At 41.6% G+C, this 25,459-nt stretch overlaps 1 protein-coding gene across 1 annotated transcript in view; it reads right to left on the reverse strand.

The window, feature by feature from the left end:
- spryd3 (SPRY domain containing 3) overlaps window positions 1–25,459 on the reverse strand; it is a 47,707-nt gene that overhangs the window by 12,908 nt on the left and 9,340 nt on the right. Inside the window, exon 7 of the mRNA XM_047584916.1 lies at window positions 10,452–10,601. Within this exon, the coding sequence (XP_047440872.1) occupies window positions 10,452–10,601 (150 nt within the window). The remainder of the gene's footprint in view (window positions 1–10,451; window positions 10,602–25,459) is intronic.

The raw sequence follows: 25,459 nt of genomic DNA on the forward strand, positions 1-25,459 counted from the left end.
ATCTGGAGGTGTTTACTGCACTACAGATACAGCACTTATCTTAAATGATGGTGGAGAGGAGCTAGTCAATGGCAGTAGCACGAGCTCTTTAAAATGTCTTAAAAAGACAAATAAACTGAACTAAATCCATTCTTTACAAAACCTTATTTATTGTGGTGTCAGAAAAAAAGAGGCTAGTGGCTCTATACGACTATACACATGTGATTTTAGCTTGATAACATGTCCATAATGACAACATGATCAAACTGATGCTAATGCTTGGTATGTTCCCTGACTTAATTTGCTGTGGTGAGCATGCGAGACTTGCTAATTAGCGCACAAAGCTGAGGCTCCCAGGAACATTAGCTTTTGCAAGCTGTTGAAACCAAATAAATGCAAAGTATTGCGCAACCTAAAACCAAAGACTGATGTTGGCACTAGATGAAAAGTTAATAGACCATGAAGTGCTAATTCTTCCCAAGGAGACAGGAACAGTTGTACCGAATGTCATGTCAATCTGGCTTCCAGAGGAAACATCTGTGCCAATTTTCAACTGACAGACATGAGGCATCTTAAATTGTTTTAAATCTCACTGTCTTGTCACTGTAAGTGTAACTAATCAGTCAGTGATCTGAAAATGCTAGCACGCACCAAGCTTTGTGCAAATCTTCACTGTTGCTGTGTGCTGTCAAGCATGTCTGACAAACAAAAATCAACAATTGAGAATGAAGAGTTGGAGACTCATCCACTGGAGTCCAAACCTGTGAAATATTTAATGTATTCCACTCTGATCCACATATACATAAAACACTAAAGTTGCTGAGGCCCAAATGTCACGACCAACTGCCTCTGGCACGGATCAAAAAGTTGTGCCATGAATGTGGCGTTTTATCAGGAGAGGTAAAAAGTCAGCATGCTAAAGGCTAAAGTGGAGGATGGAGAAGCTGCCTAGACATTAATAACAGTAATTTAAATTATATTTGTCTGTGAAGGTTCTTTGTAGCTTCAAACTAGGAGGATACCAGCCGGGTTACTCTCAACACAGCAACTTCCCCTAATTGCAGGTGAGCGCTCAGGTTTACAGACCTTTGTCAGGTGAGTCATTTAGGTTTGAAGAAGCCACGTTTTTGAGTTTTCTTGAAGACGTTTCACAACTCATCCAAGTCCACTTGTCTCTGTTTTGGATGCAGTGCACTCTAGATACGTTATTTGGCTCTGACAGTGAGTTAGCACCACAGTAGAAACGAGCTGCTAGACTGTGCGTGCAAATGTCGGAGGGGAAAAAAACTGATTAATCTGTTCCTGCTCTTGTTTTTGGTTAAGAAAATGTTATTAAATAAAGACGTCATGCTCCAAACTCTTTCAATGCTATGATGCCATGCACGCTATCTCGCCATGTGAAGAGTCAAAAGCTTGACAGGCTTGACATGCTTTAGTAACAGTTACCAACCTAAGATTGCCAAATTCTGGGATCATCGCATAGATCCATAGTTACACACAAAACTCAATTTAACATGACAAACTCTGTCAATCAACGCTGAACAACGGAGAAGAAAGCCAGCACGGCGTTTCCACTGTGTGCTTGTTATCGAGCAGTTTTAAATTAGGTCGCTGTGCTCCTTTAACATGTTAATCGGAGTCTTTTCCGTTTTCCCGTCTGTTTTGGATACCTGTCAGTATCTGCTACTCCTCTCAGAGCTGAGCATGTGTTGTCTCTCTCTCTCCATCTGTCTGCATGTACAGTACGTGTGCCTTTCTCCACCATGAAGGGCCATGCCAACAGAAATAACCAACGGGCCAACTTTCGGATAAGATCAGAGTATGACTCAGAGGTAATTACCACAGATTTTTATCTGTTTTCTAGGCTGCACCTCCATTAGAGTAGAAACACACTACTAAACAAGAGAGGGAAGAGGAAGAGGGCAGTGACATTGTGGTTCTCTTTCATCTGGACTGCATCTTCCACTTGTTCACATCCTCCCCGTCTAAAGCAAACTGCGTTTCTTTTGAGCCGCTATTAACTGACACAAAAGGCAAGAAACCATCCATTTTCAGGCCTCCAAGTTAAAGAAATCCACATTTAACCAGGGTGACGTCCAAAAAATGAAAGAGAAAAAAAAACAGAGAGAGAAAAGAAATGGCCTTTAGCAAACCTCTGTAAAGGGAAATGAGCTTTTATTCAAACAGCCACTGATGACTGATGCAAACTGAAAAGGCAATACATCACTCAAAAGCAAATTAGGGCAGATGAAATTATTACTATTAGCACCTGTGTGGAGAGAGAAATTACCAATGGGGATGCTGCAGACAGAGCGCTTGGAACAGGCCTGTGCAGCATTTTAGGCCAAGACATCAGGGAAACATCAGCGATCCTGTCTGACAACCCCATTGGGACTTGAGGAACAGGAAATGGAGATGGATGGGGGGAAAGCGCAAGAAGGAGAAGGACAGAGTGAGACATCAGCAGAGGAAGACAGAGAGACATGAAGGAATGCAGCTACTGCTCCAAGCCTGAAACCCCGTGATCCGCCAAGTCTGCTCCTCTTCCCCCTCGTCTCAACCACAAGCCCGAGGATTCCTCTGCCTGACTGGCATGTGGGCTGCATCTCCACGAGAAGGAGAGGAACGTCTGACTGTTTGCTTCCTGATTGATGAGCCTCAGACTCGGGTCGGATCTGTGATTTGGAGGAACACTCTGATATAAGACAACATTAGGAACGGCTAAACAAATAACGGATGGATTTATGGTGCTTTAATGCAAACCGCAGACTTGTGTCTGATAAATGGATCAACGGTTAAAGCCTGTTTTCATAGCCGTCTTCCCTGTAATTGTTGAGTCCATCCTCTCAAATTCAAAACATCTTCGCAGTGTGCTCTATCCATTAAATAAATGAAGGAGCAGTACTTTCTCTTCAAGTTGAGAACACAACAACAAAACAGAAATGACAGTATTTTCCATTGACCAACTACTATGGGTTGGGCTGCCATACTTTTATTTTCTATATCAAACATGCACAGCCCCTTTAAAACATCTCATCAGCTGCTACTGTTGCTATGACATTTATGGTCTTCTCTATTATCTTCAATCAATCATTTCAGTTAGTCTAGCACTTTGGTTTATGACCTTAAACGTTTAGGGAAGTTTACTTACAGGCTCCATCTACATATAAATGATTTAGCGATTCGCTCGTCTCCTGTCCGCTGCTTTAATCACACTCCTCATCTTGTTCAGGCACGGAAACTGAACGCGAAATAGTATTTCATCAAAACCCCTTTTATCTGACAATGTTTTAAGTAGTCAGTGCTTTTGTAATTTCTAGGCCCGACTACTGCGACTCATTGTTATCATTATGTCCAAATACTCTCTAAGATGTCTCCAGCTGATCCAATCTGACACTCAAGAGTCAATTCAATCCGTTTCTCAAACTCTGAGCAGAACCCAACTAACACGGGGGTGCCCATCAGATTTTTATAGGTTTAGCTTCGCATCACTGCCTCCGTGTAAGATCCACAATAAAATTTAAAATGCCTATCTTATCATAAAGTCTATCTGCTCTGCTCTTACAGTGCAGGCTTACTTGAGGTTCCTCCAGGCAAAGCGATCAGCTGTGGAACCAGCTCCCAGTCTGGGTTAAGGAAGCACACGTCCTCTCTACAAACGGCCCCATCAAGCCAACCAGAGTTCACAGCTTGCTTCCATCCAATTTGCCCGTCTATATTTCTACATTATGTCCGCCTCCTGGTCCGTAACATATAAATGAGCATTGACCTCAAGCTGGTAGTTGCTCCATGTGAGGTGGGGTTTAGGTTTTGGTACAAAAACAAGACACCCCTAGATCCAGGACACCTCTACTATCCCCACTGTGACAAGTCTACTCTAGTTTAGCTTTCTTAATATTTAGTTGTCTCAAAGAACAACAAACACCGGGACTGCGTCCACAGCGTGGCGGAGCAAATGCCTGCAATATCAGATCCGCAGCTGCTCCACCGGTGTCATCAGAGCAGCCTGCATTTCCACACTGTGGCAGAGTAAACAAGTCTGAAAAAGTCTGAGTGAGAAAATGCGGGCAGAGAGGAAAACCATGTGGAAGCAGATACCCGGTTATCACGCCGACACATCGCGGAGGTGTCTAAAAATATAACTTAAGCGGAGAATTAAAAACGAATGCGACTTCGCGGGTGTGTGTTGGAGGTGAAGGTCGGAGCGAAAGTAGAGTGTTTCTGTTTGTGCGTGCCTCGCCTATAGGGGCTGAGCAAAGACTGTGGAGGGAACCGATGCAGGTCTGTTTGTTTAACCCTGTGTCATCGGGCTAAAACCTCTAGCTGCCCACATGATAACAGAAACAGACATTAGCTGATGATCTGACTGCAGAGAGGAGAACAACAGCCCATCTGTGCGCATATGTTGGGGCATGTCCATCACTCTTTATGGATGCAAGGTCATATGCAAGACACAAACAGATAAATGAAATGCAACAGAGGAGATTGTAGAACAAAGTGTAAACTCTGTAAAAGTCATTTTAACTATTAACTACTAACAATTAACTACTCGGAGCAGCACTTTTGTCAACTGTTGCTGTTTTCAAAAGTGATTCACTGAGATTGACAATAGTCTAGAAAATGCTGCTGGTGGAAACTTTCTGGACCAGTCAAAAAAACACTGAACTTTGAGTGCAGAATTCAGCCTGTAAGGATGTAATATCATTAGATTCTCTAGTGACCAATTCATCGTTTTCACTATACATTATGAGAAAAAAAAAGCAGAAAACGTCCATTATTATATTTATATTGTCTTTCCCCCAGACTACAATAAAAGAGTCAAAGAAAGTCGGTGTAATATATTGCTTATGGTGTTAAAAAAAAAGCAATAAATACTCAAACTGTTGAAGTTGGAAAAGGCTGTTGTTGGCCCGGTTGCACGAAATGTCATTCTGAATTGCTGATTTATTTCAATGATTAATCATAACTTACATAGAGGACTAAACTGTTCAGCAGTTCCAGATCAGAGGTCTTGGCATAGTAAGTGGTCCTTGTTTTATTCTAAATGGACCCTTTTGTTAATAAAGGGGTTGACTGCTACATCAGGAGGAAGAGGAAGTGTGCTGTTCCCAGAACCCAGTGCCTGAGCAAACTAGGAGACAGGAAACACGGCCGTTCCAGTCTCCTGAGGAGTTTTATTTCTTGTTTGTGTGTAGCAGTTAATACGCTTCTGTTTATGTGTGTGGCTCCATGACTGCGCTGATGCACTGTAATTTACGAAGGACTCATTACAGTCACTGGAGCGCCTCTCCAACCTACTTCTTCACTTCTCCGTGTAGCCACCGGGGGTTAGAATCTTTTTGTGCGATTTCGACGGTTGGCGTTTTTCTCTTTTTCCCTGTGTTTTTCATATTCTGAATAGCTTCTCCTGGTTTCTGTAACGCGCAACGTTTTACTTTGCCACCCCACCTTCCCAACCCCATAACTAATCCTAGATCTCTCTTTGTCCCACAGCCTAGCAACCGCTGTGTGTACCGGATGAAAAACAACCGTTCTACAAAGCATATGCATGTTGTACGTTCATAGAGACCCTTATCTTCAGAAGGATGAGAGAGAAAAACCGAGAGGTCATGAGAGGTCTAGGAATTGATGTGGGGTCAAAACAGATCTTAGATTGCAAACACAAAACAACACATTTACCTTACGCACAAAGAACTTATCACATAGCACAAATTCCTCCAACTTCCCCGTTGGACAGGAAATTCGCAACAACAGCTTGGGGGATTAAAATATTCACTTCCACCTTTTTTATAACGAGCTGATTTGATTTTAAGGTCTTAAACATTGACTTCCCCTGTAGTTTAATCACTGCACTTAAGTTCTGACCAGAGCTAAAGCAGTGATTAGCCACGCATCATGCAAGTGAGCCTTCCTAAGGTTCAACATCTAAAACTTAAACGGCGAAATGTCATCAAGAAAAACGTTTAGCTGTTTTAGTTTTAGCCACATTTTAGACATATCAGGACCTGGGTGACATGATACATGTCTAAACCGTACGCAAGGCAAAGCACAGGCCATGCGGCAACTCCAGTGATTCTGTGTTTAAACAAGAAGTGTAAAATGATTTCTTTGTCGCAACGCGCAAAATATCAACACTGACCACAACATATTGATTCCCTTCGTTTTTAAAACCATTGTGAAACAGGTGAAATCTTGGAGATGACCCCTCTCTATTCCTGTCTCCATCAGTAAGTGTCCCAATGAAAAATATACACGCACTTCCAATTGCAATCTGTAATTCAAGTTAAATCATCTCCAAAACCATAAGTCAATGAAAGAACACAGTGAATAACACCATCCATAATTATATCTACACTGCAACAATCACGCAACAACGTGTCCAAACTACACCATTGACAGTTTTCAGGAAGTGACAAAAGCAAAACGACAAAGTTTGGGAGGCAAACACAAAGAAGACTCTTGAATGACAAGTCATAGATGGACAACGGGACAGTTCTTTAAAAGTGAAGCCAAAACAAGTAGAGGTCTCCCTGGTGGCACGCTCTATTGTTCATAAGGGACTTGGACTGAACCAAAAATAAATAAATAAATAAATAAAATACACGTAAAATAAATTCTGGATGGTCTCTGTCATTTTAGGTAGTTTATACATCAACCATTTAGTGGAAATTCAACTTTTACAAACTTTCGGCCCTGACATTCATGTGGATGTTGCATAGACATGTAACCACCAACATAGACCAGACCAGACACACCCACCCCATAGCAATGACACTCCTTGATGGCAGCAGTCATCCCCAACAGGACACACACACACACACACACACACACACACACACAAACAGTTTAGGAACACTAGCCCATTAACAACATTCTGTTACCAGACACCACAGGATGTCCTCAGAAGACCCATGTCCACTCTCTGATGAGTCATAACTGTTTTAGAGGCACAAGGGAGACCTACACAATATTAGGAAAGTGGTCATAATGTTATGACTGACGTGTATAAAGCTGAGTGTCCATTACTCAGAGACATTTCGTTTTAGTCAGACATTTGATGCAACAGGATGTGACATCGTGGTGACTAGCAGTATTAATCAAAGGAAAACCTGAGTGAGTCTAGAGGAAGCGTGGGAAGCTCATCGATAACGCGTCCCCACCTGGCTCCACTCTTGGGCTTTACTTCTGATTCTGACTCTAAACTCCCAAGACAGAGTCGCCCGTATACCCGGATTTCTAGCTTCAGTTTTACCAATGGGAGAAAGTGGAGACGTGTTGTCTATATTTTATACAGTCTATGAGATAAATACAGAGTACTGCCACCTGCTGCCATGAAGAGTTATTTCCTTTCACAAGACGTGTATGTGTCAGTCGGCTGTTGACTACACAGTACTCTTGTTCAAGTGGGTCTTTTCTTTTAGACAAAGGAAGATTGGTGAGTCATTACCTTTAGACCACAACTGAGAAATGCACCAACATCTGCTCTGCTCTCTGGAAGTGAAGTCTATGAAGTACATTTTCTAGAGAGTAGAAAGTGACTTGAATGTGTTGAAAGAGAAACAGAATACAAAAGGGGGAAAGAAAAGATTTGTAAACCAAAGAAAGCCAAGTACAAAATAACCGAGCGTTCATTTAGAAATCTCAAGAGAATGAGAGAGACACAGTTTGTGGGCATTTGTGTTCATATTCAGGCCTGCTTTCTTACTGTGGGGATGTTTTGTGAAAAAGACGAACATGCAAACTTGCAACTGCTGTTGAGTAAACAGTCATTACCCAAGCCCTTCAATTTGCTGCTTTATCACCTCCCCTGGACTTCAGCTTAATGTCATTATAATGAAACCCAGATGCAGCGAGGAAAATAGTTCAGTGCAGGAAAAATCAGGGAACTCTGAGGAGGCAATGGGACTGGACTTATCACAGCTGAGCCTCTTCCTCACCCAAAGGACAAACGTCTTCGTTTGTCTGAGTAAGAGTGTGTGCACAAATAGTCATCGAGTATCAGTTCACCTTAATATGATACACGAAGACTGTGACTGAGTTGTAATTTAAAAGGCTTTAAATGATTTTGAATGTAATCTTTTTTTTCTTTTTTAAATATAATACATCTATATTTCTTTCTTCTTTTTCTTCAGTGACGCATACATTTCTGGTGCCCACTTAATCCGTGCACTATAATTTATTTGGCGCGTGTCAAGTTTTTACTTTGAAATGTGAATTTTTCAGAATCAGAATCAGAAAAAAGCTTTATTTATCCCCGAGGGGATACAAACATTTTCGGTTCCCACAAATCCTGAACAATTAAAGGGTCACCACTGGCACTCAGAGGTCCGTGGTCAAACGCTGCCTTAAAAACAGGCTCACGCTAAAAACTTGAAATGTAACGCTGTAACAACTCGTATTTACATAACAGACATCATGATACTGACATTGTTTCATGTGGAACACAGCAAAGGGCTGCAGTGCTCACATCTCAGCCTAATTTGCCAGCTCCTGTTGCCAGGATTGCCGAAGGTAAGTGAAAAAGCCTGAACCCAAAGTGTGGGAATACTTTAAGCAGACACTTGGAAGATTACACACCTTGTAAAAATTAAACTACTCGCCACTACAGCACAGCAGCATCTCAATAGAGACGATATGCTGGCTTCCTTTCAAAACAACAGGACTGCAGCGTCAGTTTTTGAAACACTACTAATGGTTATCTGGTTATAGGTTGGTGGTAGACTGGTGTCTTCACTAGCTGCTTCTCAAACAAGACCTCTCTCTACATATAGGGCAGATGTTAATGGCTGGTATGGCAGTGCTGCTTTCCACTGCACTTTCAAGCCCACATGGGTTTTCTCCAGGTCCTCTGGCTTTGTCCCACAGTCCAAAGAAACGCATGTTAGGTTAATTGGTGATTCTAAATGGGCCCTGCATGTGAATGGCTGTTTGTGTTAGCCCTGTCTATGCTGTACCTGCCTCTTGTCCAATGCAGTCTTGGACATGCACCAGCTGTGCTAAGTGCTAGTATGTTTAAACTCCTTACAGGCTCTGTGTCCATACCAGTCTGAATCTGTGGCCCTAGTGTTGATCGGACCAGCGCCTGCTCCCATGCACCAGGTTTAAAAGGGACTCTAATGTGTTAGTGAGGGCAGTTACGTTCATTTACTAGCATTCAATGCTTAGTTTGTGTTGCTTCCTCTTTGAGAATGCTCCTATAGCTTCCTTTACACTTAACATCATCCAGTGATCTATGCATCCCCGTTGATTATATAAGTTGCCTGTGGAACCTTGAAAGATGGGGTGCAAGTTTCATCTTTCATCATTTTTGTTATTAAAAGGAGCTTTTTTGACCCTGGGAGAGACAGTGTTGGCAGCTCTCTGCAGGGCCTTGGCTTTGGCAGTCACTAATATTTCACATTCATAGCACTTTCAAGGCTACACTTAAGAGGGTGCAAAAAAACTCACAAATCATAAAACCATACTCGCGAAGAGAAATAGGTCCCGAGTCAGAAGAATAATATTAGGCAAAATGTAATGCAAATAGGTTTCGTGAGGGTCGATTTATCATAAAGAAGACATTAATACAAGTTTAATTCTGTCCTTTATAGGCCTAGAGAGGAGGGCACGGAGCGGCTCTAGTGCTGCAAAATCACAAACTGTTACTGTTTATACTTTACATCTTTGCTGCTGTGCACTGAAATGTCTTGACAGAATTAACCTTTGCTCTATTTGTTCTCAGCATCTCTTACGTGTCCATCAGTCTCCCTGTGTCTGCTTTACTCTCCAAAGCAAGTCAGCACGCTAACAGACACTCACAGAGCTGCAGTGGTAATGCTGAAAATGGGAACCTCATGTGCATTCTTTGGAAAAAGAAATGAGGGCTCAAATTAGAGTGTTAAAATTTTTCTAATTGTATTTTCCTCTTGGAGGTGTTTCATCTACACGAAGTAGGACATTAGGTACAAAGAGTTACGCTGCTGGATGATGGGAATGAACATCAAGCTTGTGACAGCGTTTCTGACGTTAACCACCAGACTGAACTCCATACAATCTAGTTTACTTTACTGGTTCATCATATTCTCAACATGCGTTACCATGTGTGTGAAAAGACTTTCAGAATGACAGCAGAGCTGCTGCTCTTCCACCAGGCCAAGACTACAACATTCCCAAAACTGTGTCTGAGGAACATTGCGCACATGGTAATTATCTGCCTAATTCCCAATTCAGGTTCTGTCAAAGTTTCCCATAGCATGTTTTTAGCTGAGCCACTTTCTGAACAGTGGGGGCTGGAGGGGGAGAGTAAGTGGATGTGGAATCCAAGAGTCACCCAGTGGGAGAGCTGAATTTATCGAAGTACAGTGCCTGATATACGACAGCGTGGAGAAATGGGAGAAGGGGCCAAACACAAAACTCAAACATCTTGCTCCTCTCTTGAGTGTAGGTGTGTGCGTGAAGTTGTCCAAAGTTGTTCTTTTTCTTAGAAAGCTCACCCTCCTCGCCAAGCCCAGAGCAATGTAGCACTTCTCCCCAGCATCGACTATCTCCACTTCATAGTAGTGGCAGCGGGTGGTGAGCGGCTGGCGGGCCTGGGCCAAGCCCACATCCATAATGCTCTTTCCTTTTCCAACATATTCCAAGAGCTGAGAGAGGAGATAAACAGAGGGAGAGAGAAACACAAACAGTGGTTAATATGTTAAGAAATACAGACTCACATTACCAAGTGTATGGCTGCTGGGCTTCAGACTCTGAATGACTGGTTGCTTTTTGCAAATTATTGTTTATTTTGTCCCCATCTGTCTCATAAAGCAATCTGTGAGTTTTATCTGTGAAAAGCCCCAAATAAATAAACTGTACCTTCACACTTATGTTAGTTGTGGTAGATGCTATTAACAAGTAGCCAAGTAATAACACAAGCACTGACATATGCTAATATATGATGCGTTTACTCGGCTGAGATGGAATAAAGAAATGAATTAGGTGCTCTGTGTAATCAGAAAACTTAAGAAACTGCATAGAGGCAGAGTACAAAACACACTTCCTGCATCACATGACAAACTTAGTCTGTAGCTACTGAGAAATATGGTTCTAGGTAGAACTGCATCTGTCTGTGCCCCACTTTGGTCCACACTGAAATATTTCATTCAAGGTTGTGTAATGATAAGGATGTTTGTCAGCCTTCAGATTTTTTGGCACGCACATAATGTTACTGTTTTTGGATTGTCATAATATTTTTCCACAGAAATCCATGGTGACCAGGACGTAGTGGCCAAAAAAAAAAAAAGAATCAAAAATCATTCACAACAGAGACGGACTTAAAACATAACGGTGCATTCACAGTATCAGTGAGAAGAGGGAAGCCGGCGATATGAAGCGACAAGCTGACGTCTTCACTGCGTCTCAGGCGAGACGCAACTTTTTTTGACGCTGCCCTGATGCGGTGACCCATCCACCAATCACATGCACTTGATTCTCCCGTTCCCGTGTCACACACACAGTCGATGCCCATTCCTCCCTGCCGATGACATCACAGAGTGCTTGAGTGACCATAATACGGACAGCTATAGCTCCAAGACAACGCATCGCTTTGAAGCTCTTGAACCTGACATTTCCTCTAGCACCGTCGTGAGCTGTTGAATGGATTATCATGTGTTAGATAATTCTGCTCATTCCTTAACTTTCCACCATTTCAAGTTGACATGTTAGCACTTAACCAAGATGGTGAACATGGCAAACATTATATCTATAAAACAAATCAGCATTTTAGCATCTCTGAGCCTAAATACACAACTGCAATAGCATGGCTGAAGACAACTTTTTTTCCACTTGACTTTATGCGCGGACAAGAACATGACAGGCTTTGAGAGGACGTTGTCCAAACAGTTTCATTTCAGGATGGACGGGAATCAGAATCAATCCGAAAACTTTATTACGTCTTCAAGGAAACTGTGCCCGTGGAGAAACCCAGTTGATCAAGCTTGGGCAGGATTTGCGGCCCACTGTTATGAGGTAAGGGACTTAGCCATGAGCTTTTGCAAGTGAGTCCTACGTGAGTGGGCAACATGATAGATTGACACTTCCAAACCCAGTCAAACCCTCTGTGAACCGCCCACGCTGACTATCCTACAAGTATGAACAGCCACTCGAGAATGCACGAACATTACATGACGATAATGCGATTACTTTCCGGTCTATTTTGGGTCTTAAGTATCTCGACAGGTGAAGACGGGTGGGTACAGGTGAGTAGGTGGGCAGCTAGGCAACCACAAAGCCTTTAGGCTGCGCAGCGTTTCCCTGCCATGTGAGCGAATGTGTGAGCATGTGCACAGTGGAGAACACGCCCCCAGTTTGAAAGGCTAGGATGACAGACGAGGAGGGGGTGGACAAAATTACTTCTGTATTAAGCCTTTGTGTTTGTGAGTGTGTAACACCACCTGGGTGTGCTATGTTCCACTTGCCAAGCACTTAAGGACACACCTGCCGAGAACAGCTATTCAAAGTCTATGTTAAAAAAAAAGAAAAAAAAAGTCAAGTGTCTCAATTAAGTTATTACCATTTTCCTTTTTTGTTATTCCCGGTTGCTTGGTGATCCATCAAACTGAAAATAATTCAGCTGAGGCACTCGAGAAGTTTCATTTTAGTGTCTGAGCTTGATGATTAATTAAAGTGGTTTCTGAGAACTGTACTTGTACAGTTTCTATGTAGCTGTATGTTTAAGTTGGCTAAATGACAACGTGCGGTACCTGCGTACAGCTATAAAGTGATGATCACTCTACCAACCTCAACCAATAGGATCTTAAAACTGAAAGTTTAAATATTAACACTGTAGTTGAGGTCCATACCTGTGATTGTTAGGAGAGGTCAAAACCCAGAATAACAACATGATTCAAAGCAATATAAAGAGCAACATTGTGTAATTGTAGATTATTCCCCAATTTTTTTTTTATTTTTTTTTTTACATTTTTCTCTTTACACAAAGAAAATCTATCACACTCTTTGATTATAAGAAACCACATTTCTTTATAGGTTTTTGTTCCCTGCTGAGTAGCTGTTCACAATATGGGTAACAATCATCAGCGTTAGCTGCCTCCTTCTTTGTTGCTCACTGCCCTTTCATGTGTATTCTCTTCCCTTGAACTTTTTTCATGCCTGGACAACAGCTTTTCTTATGGGAGCGGAGGAAAGAGTTTCGATGTGAGGACTCGGTCACACCTTTTTTTCGTGGGGTTCTTGCAGCTGAGTAATGATAGGAGGAGAGAGACGAGAGAAAGAGAGACATAGCCTTGAGCGAAGCATGCCTCACTGAAATAGCTGACAATCTCTCTCTCTCTCTCTCTCTCTCTCTCTGTTCTTCTCTTGCTATCTATAATTCTGAGTGGTGAGAATAGTGATGATGGTGTGCAAGGCCATGTTTTGTTGAGCTGCTGCCTGGGATACAGATGTAACACCCAGACAGTGTTCTTGCCAGTTTCCTGTCACAACTAATGGGGAAATTTAAGACGAAACTTAAATTACGATATCTCATCTTTATCACATGGCTGACACGGCAGCAATATCAATTAACGTTTTCCATGTCCAAACAATCCTGCGGCATTAACTGAGTCAGGTATGGCTCAGATATGTTAATGTTTTTACTTTTTTCTTTGCAGATATTCTTGGGTTTGCTTTTATGTGTTTTTAATTGTTTTCCAACATTTGTCCACTTGCTGTTCCAGTAAAATGGTGTTTTTGTCCCCGTTCCTTTCATCGCACGGTCCAGTCCACTCCTTCTTTCATTCTTTTTCCTTGTAATAAATCCTGCCAGTTAGTATGCTAAAGACTAAAATATGGACATGAGAACGTGAATGATCTAGGCCAAATGTGGCACTCTAGTTTGGAAAATATATGAGCTGGCCTTGTCCTCGGCTCAGACGCTGCTCTAATTCATTTCTCACTTGGTTTGGATGGCCTCCGCAATCTAAATATGACTTGTCCATCAGTCATAAAGCATCCAAGATGAATATTCTGATCGGCCGAAAAACCACGGCCATAATGCCACAGCTGGTCACAGACACAGCCTTTGTAATGGACTAGCGGCTAACAGACTATATATGCAGCCACTAGTGCCGAACAGTGTTACAATTATTCTACCTAAACCATGTCACGACTTTGTTTCCAATACAATCAAACACGCCACTTATCCTCCCTATTTCTTGTTGTAAATTACCTACAACAACTGACTACTGCCTATTCATTACGAATGCATACCGGCTTACATTGTCAAAGAGCAGGTTCGCAGCTAACCTCAAATGAGTTGCAAAACAAATTAGTACATATCTGAAATATTACACGGAAAAATAAAACTTTGATCATAAAGTTTTAACAGCTTTCTTGTTCAAGCATGTCATGTCAAATGTGATATCACAAGTGCGTAATTTGGGACACTTTTTCTTTTTAAACTTAAGTTCAAACAGGCACTTGGCACCAAAACAATATGCAAAATCAAAAGACAACCTGTAATTTCTATACAACTGACAGAGCCAGTGAGTCACGTGGGCAGGCATTTACTGTTAGCAGACAAGATGTTATTTGTCTCGTTGTATGTATCGTGCCTTAGGGCAACATCCCCACCTGCAGTAGCACCGTGTTTAAACATCTGCAAGACACCGCACAGATTCACACATCAGATCAAATACTGACAGTAATTCTCAACGCTATGCAACTGCTGCGAGTTGTTTCGTGACACAACAAACCAAAATTATAGACGCGTGCAGTCAATTTGTAGGTCTGATGAATCAATCCTCCCAGTGAAAAGCCATATGAAGTGTTTCGTCAGCTTATAATACACTCTGTTTGTTATAAGTACTACCACTGCTGGGATGACGCTGCTCAGAATATCTCCACTGCCAGTAGCTAGTGTTACTGGTGTTGGTTGGAAAAAAATCACAGTTTTATAGGCTGGTTGCCGGAAAAACACAACAATACTCCTGAGGGCAACGCATATAGGCTGAGAATAATAAATTAATGCTTCCAAACTTCTGCTGTAGGTTAGTGCTGGTTGAAAGAAGAGCGCGAGGAAGGAAGTTTAATCACAGTACCGTGCCACTGCCTAAAGACCACACACACACACACACCTATCGCCAATTAAGAAACACCCAATTAATTAACCTGACTCATGTCAAGAGGGTGGAGCATCTGGAGAAAAAGTACACAAATACCAGAAACCATTTATCCATATCTGAATTATCTCAACCTAGTAACCTGAGGCACCTGCTGTACGGTCTGTGTTTTTAGGAATAACAGGCACAACTCCCGACCTAGACATTATATTTTCAGCAGCTTGGCTTCTTCGTCTGCCAATAAGATTTGACACACAACGTCCCCCAGGGAAGCGTGGTATAGATCCTACATTCGGGTCCGTGTTTCCGTTCCCTATAACAAATTTTTCAGTTCACATGAACCTTCAGAAACACTGTGGTGAAGGCTTAACCAAGTAAAATCACCACTGGGATGATTAAAATACAGAGAAATTACAAAGAAATGTGAAAGCGACATTTGTTATGAGTTAAAAGTGAGGGACAAAAAAACACATCCAGCCTTGCACTGAAATAATATACTATGACAAAACACATTCTAACAATACAAATAACCAAATAAAGACAATGAGTGGCCTACATACAGTTATTCTGTCCCTGACACTGTAATTATAGTGTTGAAAGCTTTGTCTTAAACCGCAAGAATTGGAACAAGTGTTGGTCTCCTACAAGTTTCTAAGTCTGGTGAGAGTTTGTTGAGAGTGAAGACAATGTTAATGAAAGACTCTTCTCTTGTAAACTAGTTAACTAATGGCATTATATTCCAGAGCTTCTTTCTTCAAAGGAAGACTAAGGTCACGTGATGAAGAAAAAAACTTTTAATGTGGGAAAGTATTTTTATTATAACCTTTATTTAATATTTAACCATTTCAATAATTTCGATTGAAGATTAAAAGTCTCATCCTGGCCAAGACAGGGTTGCAAACATTCATCAAATATTCACCGTAGGTAATCGTTATCAGGGTTCAAACAGGCCCCAGATGAATCAGTTAAAACTTCAGCAGCCAGATGTGTGTGCCTCCAAGCCTTTCAAAATTACTTTTGATTGAGACCAGCCCACTACCGTTTAGGTAATTTTCCACCTGATTCAAAGTAGTAGACAGATAGTAGAAGCAATAACAAAAACTTTCCACGCTATTCTGAAATACAACAAAGAACATCAGATTTATAGTTTTACAATAAAAATGGGGAGTGAGGGTTTACAAATGCAAGACAATGCACTGTGGATACAAACCACGCATGTGATATAGGTTGAGATCTCAATGGTCAAAATTCAACACGCAAATCTCATCCACAGCATGGAAATCCTGCTGTGAATGAGCTGACCGGCCACCTTGTATGAGGCAGTTCCATCCTGCCACAGCCAGCCAGCCTCAGGACAGCCGGGTCAACTTTCCCTAATTTAAGTCACTCCTTTAGTTTCCTCTTTTCTCACGCTGATCAGTTCAAAGAGCTACAGGCAACCGTGATGGTGCCACCATTATTCCTGAAAGGCTTCAACCACAACAACTTGATGGGAAAGTTGTGAACTTTCATCCAGCAGCAGTGTCATGTCGGGATTCATGACTATTGTTCCCAGAGGAAGGAAGGAAGCAGGCAACCTTAGAGGGGCGTTGGTATTACAGCTGGCTCTGGTAGTTGGAAAAGGTACAACAAGGAACAGAGCGGGGATGGAGGCTGCTGTGGTTCAAATTCACATAAACTTTATCCTGCTGCAGACGAGGCGATGCTCTGGTGAGGACACTGAAGTAAGTTGCCAAGTTGTGTGTGTGTATGTGTGTTTGAGTTTTTTTTTTTGTTTTGTTTTGTTTTTTTTTACAGCTTGGACTTTAGTGTGCATTTACAGCAAAAGGGTCTGAGGGTAAGACACATACAGCTTGAAGATTTTTTTTTTTTTTAATCTGGAGGGTGGTGGCGGAGATATGGGTGGTGAGGGTGCACCAGTACACTTGGGAAAACTGATAACTGCAGACTCAGGTGCTGTCCACTTACTTGTCGGCCCGCTCATCCGCAGCTGAGGGGATTAAGTTGGTGGGCACAGCGACTGCTGTGACAACAGGAGGCAGAGGATTGGAGGCTCGTGTTCGCACTGAGCTGCACGTACACAGCGAAAAGCCAGCCAAATGTCTCCTCTCAAGAAAAACAGTAGAGCAAGGGCATGGTGGCAAGCACACAAAAAACATCATTCATGTGGATTATTTTCAAACATGGTGTGTTTGCGTAAGACACCTTCCAGTGAATGTCAAGACAAAGGGAGAGAAAATAAATCTCTTAATGTCTGTCAGGTCATGTACAAAGGTACATTCATTTACTGATGTTAAAAAGGAGCCTTAAACCAAAAACCCACATATCAATCAAATCTTTTTGAACAAGGACAGTGGCCTGACTTTTTAAAGGGACTGAGGATGAAAGCAGAAATTTTAATGTAATGAAATTATTATTATTAATTTACATTTGTCTATTACAGATAAACCAAACCAACATCAAAGAAGTACCGGCAAAGAATGCTGACTGTGACATTTCTTTCCATCACCTGTGTCTGGACCAAAAAGTCGCACTTGAACACACGACGGCGCGCTAGCACAAACAGACTCGAAATAGCAGCAGGTGGCAGTAGTAGCTGGGAAGAGCTAATATTACGTGGGAGAGCTACCAAATGTTGAGCAGATACAGAGGTGACCTCTACAGTTTATTCATTCTAGATGAAGACAAATCATGTTATTGTGAAATACTTGTATATTTTAATCTTTAAATGAGATGAACATGTGAAACCCTTTGAACTTCTTGTTTTTGATTACTTTCATCACATCTGGTTCTCTTCTCGCGGTTCTCTGAGGTGAGCCAGTGATTCGAGTGATTTCTCTGATCTCCTTGTTACAGTGAATCCAGAAAGTATTCACATTGCTTTAATTTTTCCACATTTCGTTATGTTGGCTTATCCCAAAATGGATTTAAAAAATCCACTAAATTCTACGCCCTGTAAAGACAATATTAAAAAGGATTTTTGCAAATTTATTAAAAATAAAAAACTAAGAAGTCACATGTACATAAGTTTTCAAAGCCTTTGCTCAGTACTTGCTCCCTTGGCAGCAATTACAGCCTCAAATATTTTTGAATATGGCCCCACAAGATTGGCACACCTGTCTTTGGGCAGTTTTGCCCATTCCTCTTCACAGCACCTCTCAAGCTCCTTCAGGATGGATGGGAAGCATCAGTGGAAAACCATTTTCAGATCTTTCCAGAGATGTTCAATCAGATTCAAGTCTGGGCTCTGCCTGGGCCACTCAAGGACATTCACCGACTTGTCCTGAAGCCTCTCCTTTGATATATTGGCTGTGTGCTTCAGGTCGTCGTCCTGCTGAAAGATGAACCATTGCCCCAGTCTGAGGTCAAGCTGCTGAAAAACACCCCACAGTATGATGCTGGCACCACCATGCTTCACTGTAGGGATGGTATGGTTGGTACTGGCCTGGTGATGAGCGAAAGCTGGTTTCCTCCAAACATGATACCTGGTACTCATGCCAAAGAGTTCATCCTTGTCTTGTCAGACGAGCAAATTTAGTTTCTCATGGTCTGAGAGTCCTTCAGGTGTCTTTTGGCAAACTCCAGGCAGGCTACAGCGTGCCTTGTACTAAGGAGTGCCGCAGAGATGGTTGTTCTTCTGGAAGGTTCTTCTCTCCACAGAGGAGGAAAGGAGTGCCGATTCTTGGTCACCTCTCTGACTAGGACCCTTTTTCCCCAATTGTTCAGTTGAGACGGCCAGACAGCTCCAGGAAGAGTCCTCGCGGTTCTGAACTTCTTCCATTTACAGATGACGGATGACACTGTGCTCATTGGGACCTTGAAAGCAGCAGAAATCTTTCTTCCTTCCCAAAATCTGTACCTCAAGACCAAGAATCCTGTCTCAGAGGTCTACAGACAATTCATTTGAATTCATGCTTAGTTGGGTTTGTGCTCTGACATATAGACAGCTTGCCCATATAAATGAATTTACTACAGGTGGACAATTCAGCTGTAGAAACAGCTCAAGGATGATCAGTGGAACAGAGGTTCGCAACAGGTTGCACCTGAGCTCAATACTGAGCTTTATAATAAAAGCTGTTAATACTAATGTACATGACATTTCTTAGTTTTGTGCTTTTAATACATTTGCAAAACTTCTCTACCAGAAAATTCACATTGTCATTATGGGGTGTAGAATTTAAGAAAAAAAAATAATTTAATCCATTCAGGGCTAACACCACAAAATGTTATGTGGCAGATTCAACAAGCTGAATTACCTGAAAAGATTGTTGAATCCATTTCATAGATCTACAGGGAGAAGTTGGAAAAGAAAGGAGTTCTACTCGGAGGTTGAAATCCGCATCAACAAACATCAGTTATTGGTAGCTAATGCTAACATCCTCAAAGCATGTCAGGAGAGAATAAACAGGCACTGCAAAGCTCTGCAACAGTGTAAAGCTTAAAATACTGCTACATTGCTACATGTTTCTAATTGTTAATAAAACCCACTCTAATCCATTGAAAATGTAATAATCTGTGTAATCAGAAAATACAAGATGAAACCCCCTACAGTAATAGAGAGGTTTCCTTTTTTAATATATTGTACTAAATTTACAAAGCCTTTGTGATTATGGTCTAAATACCTTCATTAGAAATGGCAAAGCTGTGACTCAGGGAAAATAAACTGTTTGGGTCATTTTTTTTTTTTTTTAGACATTCAACTTTATGGATATAGGTAAGCATGCTTTTCAAAAGAGAGGAGAGGAGATGTGACCAGTCATGACTCATTCCAGCCGTAAACCCACCCATCGGTACAGATAATAGATTATTTTAATCCAACCTCATTTCCAAGTACGCTTTGCGCTCCATCAAACACACAGAAAGAGCCCTGTCACAACATGAGTACACTTGACTGGCTCTAACTGCTATAGTAAATCCATCAGTTTTATGCATTTCTCTCATTTATACATACCATCAAAATCCAATTTTCTTCTATTTTGCAAGTGAAATCTCAGCCAGATTAGGGCAATTACTGTTATTGTTAGGAGGAGGTTCACTCTGAAATACTGCTGAATAAATCCTAAGTCATCAACCAAGGAGATAGACAATGTGTGTACAGGTATTTTTTTTTTTCCCCAGGATGTCGGACTCAATGCAGTGCAACTGGTTTGACAAATCTCGTGTATCTCTCCTTAGAAGATATAACACATGCTACTAAAACTAACAGTGAACTGATGTGCAGCTACTAAATCCACGACAATATAGTATTTGGTCATTAAAAGAATAAATATGGTGTTTAACAAGCAGAGAAAGAAAAAAAAAAGAAAATTTTCAAACTCATTAGTTTATTTCTTATCAAGGCTTAAAATTCTGCATAATTAAGGGCTTCCCCGCTCTGAGTGACCGGCGGAACCTTGAGCTAACAGGTAGTAGAGAGTTGGGTGGGCGAGTCTCAACATCCATGCTAATTAAGTCCTAATACAACCCCCATGTCCATATTTAGAATATGCAGGTGTGGGCAGAGTAAAGCTCATCCAACATGGCAACCGCTCAGGCTTCATTTTCATGGGTTCAGAAGTTCAAAAGTCCAGTGGGTGATGTCAGGATAGGTTTGTCCATCGTATATACAGTCAATGATTTAGTTTGCAGAACGACTCAGTTACAGAGATCACTCTGATTGGCTGTTGATCCTAGAGAACCAGAGACTGAGAAGATGATTTCACAATAGCTTGAAGATGAATTGATAGACCAAGTGATCCATTGTTTCAAGAGAGGCCAGCTCTCACCAACTGGCAGAGAGTTATTGTCTTTCATGCAGGTGCATAATGTTTGTGCCAGGCTGCTGACTGAAGTGTTTGCGGTGTGTTCAAGAGCAACTTTTTGGCTCGGACACTGGCAACGCGAGGTGATGTCACAGTCAGGATTGGTTGCTAGTAGTTCTTTGATCAGTTTGGCTTGTGCCAGCTTTAAGTGTTTATTGTAAGTGTCTCAGTGTAGGAGATTTAATAAGTTGAATTGTTTAGAAACTAGTTTAGAAGACAGTTTTTGATTTATGACAAAGCTATTTTCATCACATACAATGCTTTCAGTGAAACTTTTAATAGATGTATCCAAGCCAATAAAAGGTAGAACCATTAAACAAGAATTCACTGAGTTTAGTTCAGTTTTCCATTGAAACAGAACCGCCAGTGGGGAATATTCATTACCCTGACAAAATGGCCTTCAGATGAGCGATAAAATGTTAGACAGAAACGAGCGTAGCAAAATAGGGGTTCATCAGAATAGAGAGACGGAGGCCAGAGTGAAAACAGTAACCTCCCTGACTAGACGTTTTCTTTTATGACGACTTTATCAGAGCCATCTCAAGGATCGCACAGATGAATTATGAAGGTGCATTATTTCTGTAACAGGAAAAAGAGTTATGAAAGAGAGAAACACGTGAGGGGGAAATATTTGGCAAGGTAAGTATAATGATAGTGGGCAGAAATCTAGGATCAGATACCCACCTATCTAAACAGGAGTGGCCATCCCCCTACTGTAATGTAAACAGTTCACAAAAGCAAAGATTTAGCTGCAGACAAGTCACTGACATCACCATTGTATTCTGTGCATTCTGCGGCTTTGCACTTCTCAGTACCGCCTCATCAAAAGCATACCAGTCAGAAAACTCATTTATCTTACTGCAATGTTTTCCGTCATCCTGTCCTTTCCCTCCACTTTTAACAATCAGCAAGGACAACCATCATCCAGAGCAGCGATTATCCACAATTAACAAATAGCAACCTGTAAAGACTATTTCAATGTTTTGACCAAATGTTAGTGTGGTGCTGCTGGGTGAAATCACAGAGGAGCATGAGAGGTGTAATTCATCTATGGCAACCAAACGATAGATCCGTAAGTCATCGGAAACCACAGAGACTGGAAATATCTGTTCCGTAGCCACACGTGGGGAGAAAAGGAGGAGGAAAAATATTTCCACCCTCCTTAAAATATACCTCACAGCTTTCAGCTGTAACTACAATATTACAGAAAGCGACAATCGCTTTGTTTGGATGGAGCAAACAGGAGGAAGAGAAAGAGGAGAGGAGTGAGAATATGGAGAATAAGAGAGGAGAACGGAGCAGTGAAGGACAATAGGAAACATGGAAGTAAGGAGGAAGCAAAGAGAAAAGAGGGGGAAGAAGGAGAGAAAACAAACAGAGAAGAAAGGAGAGGTGTGACTATGAAAAGAAATGGATAAAGAATTCATAGAAGGGAGGAGACGATGATGACAATGAAAGTACAAGGAAGATAAATAAGAAGAAACAAGGATAGAGGACAGGAGAATGGGTCGAGAGAGGATAAAGAAAAAGGCAAAAGGAAATGGGACATTGACAGAACGAGAGTAGAGGACAGGAAACAAAACGGAGAAGAAGATAAATAATACAGACGAAAAAAACAGAGAGGAAAAGAAAGAGGAGAGAGCAAGAGGGCGAATACACTGGAAGAGAAAAGAAAAGATGAGAGCTGAGCCAAGTTGGAAAAGTTGAGGCAAATTGAGACAGTTTCAGTGCTGGTTAAAACCACACAATGAAGAAAATTAGAGAAGTCAAAACCAACAGAGACATTAAGTGAGACCACCTCAAGGTTGATTCAGTGCTCAATGGGTTTATGCACATAAACCATAATCTAACCTCATACTAATCCTGACACTCAAAGACGACTAGAATTCGAGACAAAGCTCTTCGCTCCTCGTAGCTTTTCAGTTCCTCTGCCACTCTTTCCTTTTGCTTCTCTTGTTGCACCTGAGACCAACATTTTTCCCTGCCTTTACGATGTGTACACAACACCCTTGGGGACAGTGGGAGCCATCTGAGGACGGAGGGCTGCTCACTCATTAGACAAATCAAAAAGAAAAGAAGAAAGACACGAAGATATCACAGGCGGACGGCTGAGCGGACCGTGCAGCCAGGGCACCCCAGCTATGAAAACCTCTAACCACATGAGAAAGAGTAAAAGATTCCTCAGAGTCCCGTTACTCCACTTATTGAATTTTTACAACCTGGTGGGCAGCCAGGCAGTTGGCTCCGTCGACACGTTTCATGCCATGCCACTCCTTAGTCCAGAAAAACAGAAAAGAGAGAGACAGCGAGCAAGACTGCTGGTTGAATCATCCTTCTCACCCACAGCGCTCTTGTTTTTATGACCTGCGTCTGCCTTCAGAGAAGGATGATGGCCTCTGTGTGTGAGACTGTGGACGTCTATCACACAGCCACATCCACGGCCCACACGCGGCCCAGCCTTCATCTCGTCTGTGTCCATGCATGTAGTCTTGCGGTTACGTTTTGAAGCTGAAGGAGGGGGATTAACGGAGCTCACACTCTAACACAGAACAAAGGGGTTTCACATCACCTCTGTGAAGCGATGTGATGCCTCCGATGACACAGGCGCTGCCAACAATGAGCTCCAGTCAAACGATTAACACGAGTGCTGAATCATGACTTAGTCTGCGTCTAAGAAAGCAGACCTGAAACCTGAACTCTGCCCGAGAGTCGGCTTTAAAAGTGAGCAGCGTGCCGGCATTACTGCAGCACTTCTGTTCACTCTGGGCCTGCTACAATTATTTCATCTATCTTACTCTATTGCTTCTTTTCTCAGCAGATGAATATCCTCTGGTTAACCACTGAATTCTTCACAGAACTTCTCCTGCTAAACGTTTTCTTCCAGGCATAGTCTTCATGACATAATTTCCCTTGATATTTATGAATGATGAAACCATTTCAAACATAATATTTTACCCAACGACACTATTCAACATGAAAGCTCAGATTTATTCCTATTCGGTAAAACCTAATAAGGAAATGTATACTTCAGTATATTCCGTCTATATTACGTAGCAAAGGCAGCGTTGAGTGATTTAACTTTAACTGATCTGTGCTGATTTTAATTGGAAATGCAGGTGTATTATTTATATGTTAAAGGTTGCTTACAATCACTTTGAGCTTCACATTCATAGAAATCTATGTTGATTGTATTTATGGGTCAATATGTGCAGAACACATGGGATCTAGAAAGTCTCGTTGAGCTCTTAAAATAAAAGAGGATGCAACGAGGCCTCGTGTCTCGTCGTTTGTTGAGATGCTCACTCTCAGCAGCTGCGCTATAATGGTGGGCTCTTTCATTCCCACCAGATGTGCAGTGGATCACTCTTTAAAGGGTTCTCACACTTTGGCATTGGCGTTTTCTGTCATTTTTGGGATGCCTGGTAGAGGGAGCCGCCGTAATTTGGAATGGATGATTTACGCGAGTCCACTTGTGAAGGCCAACGACGTGTTTGAAAACGCGGACAAGTCGTCGCAGCCCCGGCTCAATCCGTCCCCCGTTCAACACCCATATCATCAGAACCAACTGAATGTGAAGGACTGTTATGACTGCACTTACAAAAGAAATTTAAATGATTAGAATGTGGCAACCAGGGCCTGACAGGGGTATGTTATTTGTAGATTTAAAAAAGTTGTTGTACTACCCTGCTTGTGTACCTAAGATTTGCAGGCAAGTTTGCCAAACTGTTGCATAATCCCAGACTCCAAAGTAGCAGAGAGGCAATGAAAGACAACAGACTTGACGCCTTCGCTGTGTGTCGACTGTATATGTTGTTATGAAAGTAATGTCTGATGTCATGAAGCAGTCTGCAAAAACACTGCGAAGGTGACCCAGATCCAGTCACGGCAAGATCATATACCGGCTGAGACGAAAAGGATTCCACCGATGTCTCCGCGCTTCCCCTGACTTCCAGAGAGCATTAAAGTACAGTTGTCAACAAAGAGGGATTTGCTAAAGCACAGGCAGTTGAAGGATCTTGTACGAATACAAAACAAACAGAGGGAAATGGCAACAAGCATACAGAAAATCAAGCTGCAGAAAAACCACACTGTAATCTGTCCTATTCAAAAGACATATGCCAAAACAACACACAAATTACATGTCATGCGTTTGTTTTCACATGACACACGTCTCCCAAAAGAAGGAATAAAACAACTTTTGTAAAAGTATGCCAGATAATTAAGCTTAACACTACAGAAAACACTGCTAACACTAATAAAACACTTAATAATCTTGTCAATCATTTGCTCAACCGAGAAAGATGAGATGACAGCGGGTTTTTTTTTTGTTTCTTGTCTTGAAATGTGTGCTTTACAGAAGGGCTGCAGGTACCAAATTATTTTCATAGCAGGACGTTTTTTTTTATATAACAAATAGTAGAAAACTCAAACATATTCCAGAAGTTCAGTATATTATTCAACAAATAACTGAACATTAACTTCCTATCGACAGCCTCGATGTAAGAAATTCACATTGGTTTTAAGAGTTTTCCAAGATAATCATTTTTTGTTTAATGCATCTCACATACACTTAGGAGAAATACTAATCAGGAAATCCCCACA

The sequence above is a fragment of the Mugil cephalus genome, chromosome 1 (genome assembly GCF_022458985.1).
Source record: "Mugil cephalus isolate CIBA_MC_2020 chromosome 1, CIBA_Mcephalus_1.1, whole genome shotgun sequence".
Taxonomy (NCBI): domain Eukaryota; kingdom Metazoa; phylum Chordata; class Actinopteri; order Mugiliformes; family Mugilidae; genus Mugil; species Mugil cephalus.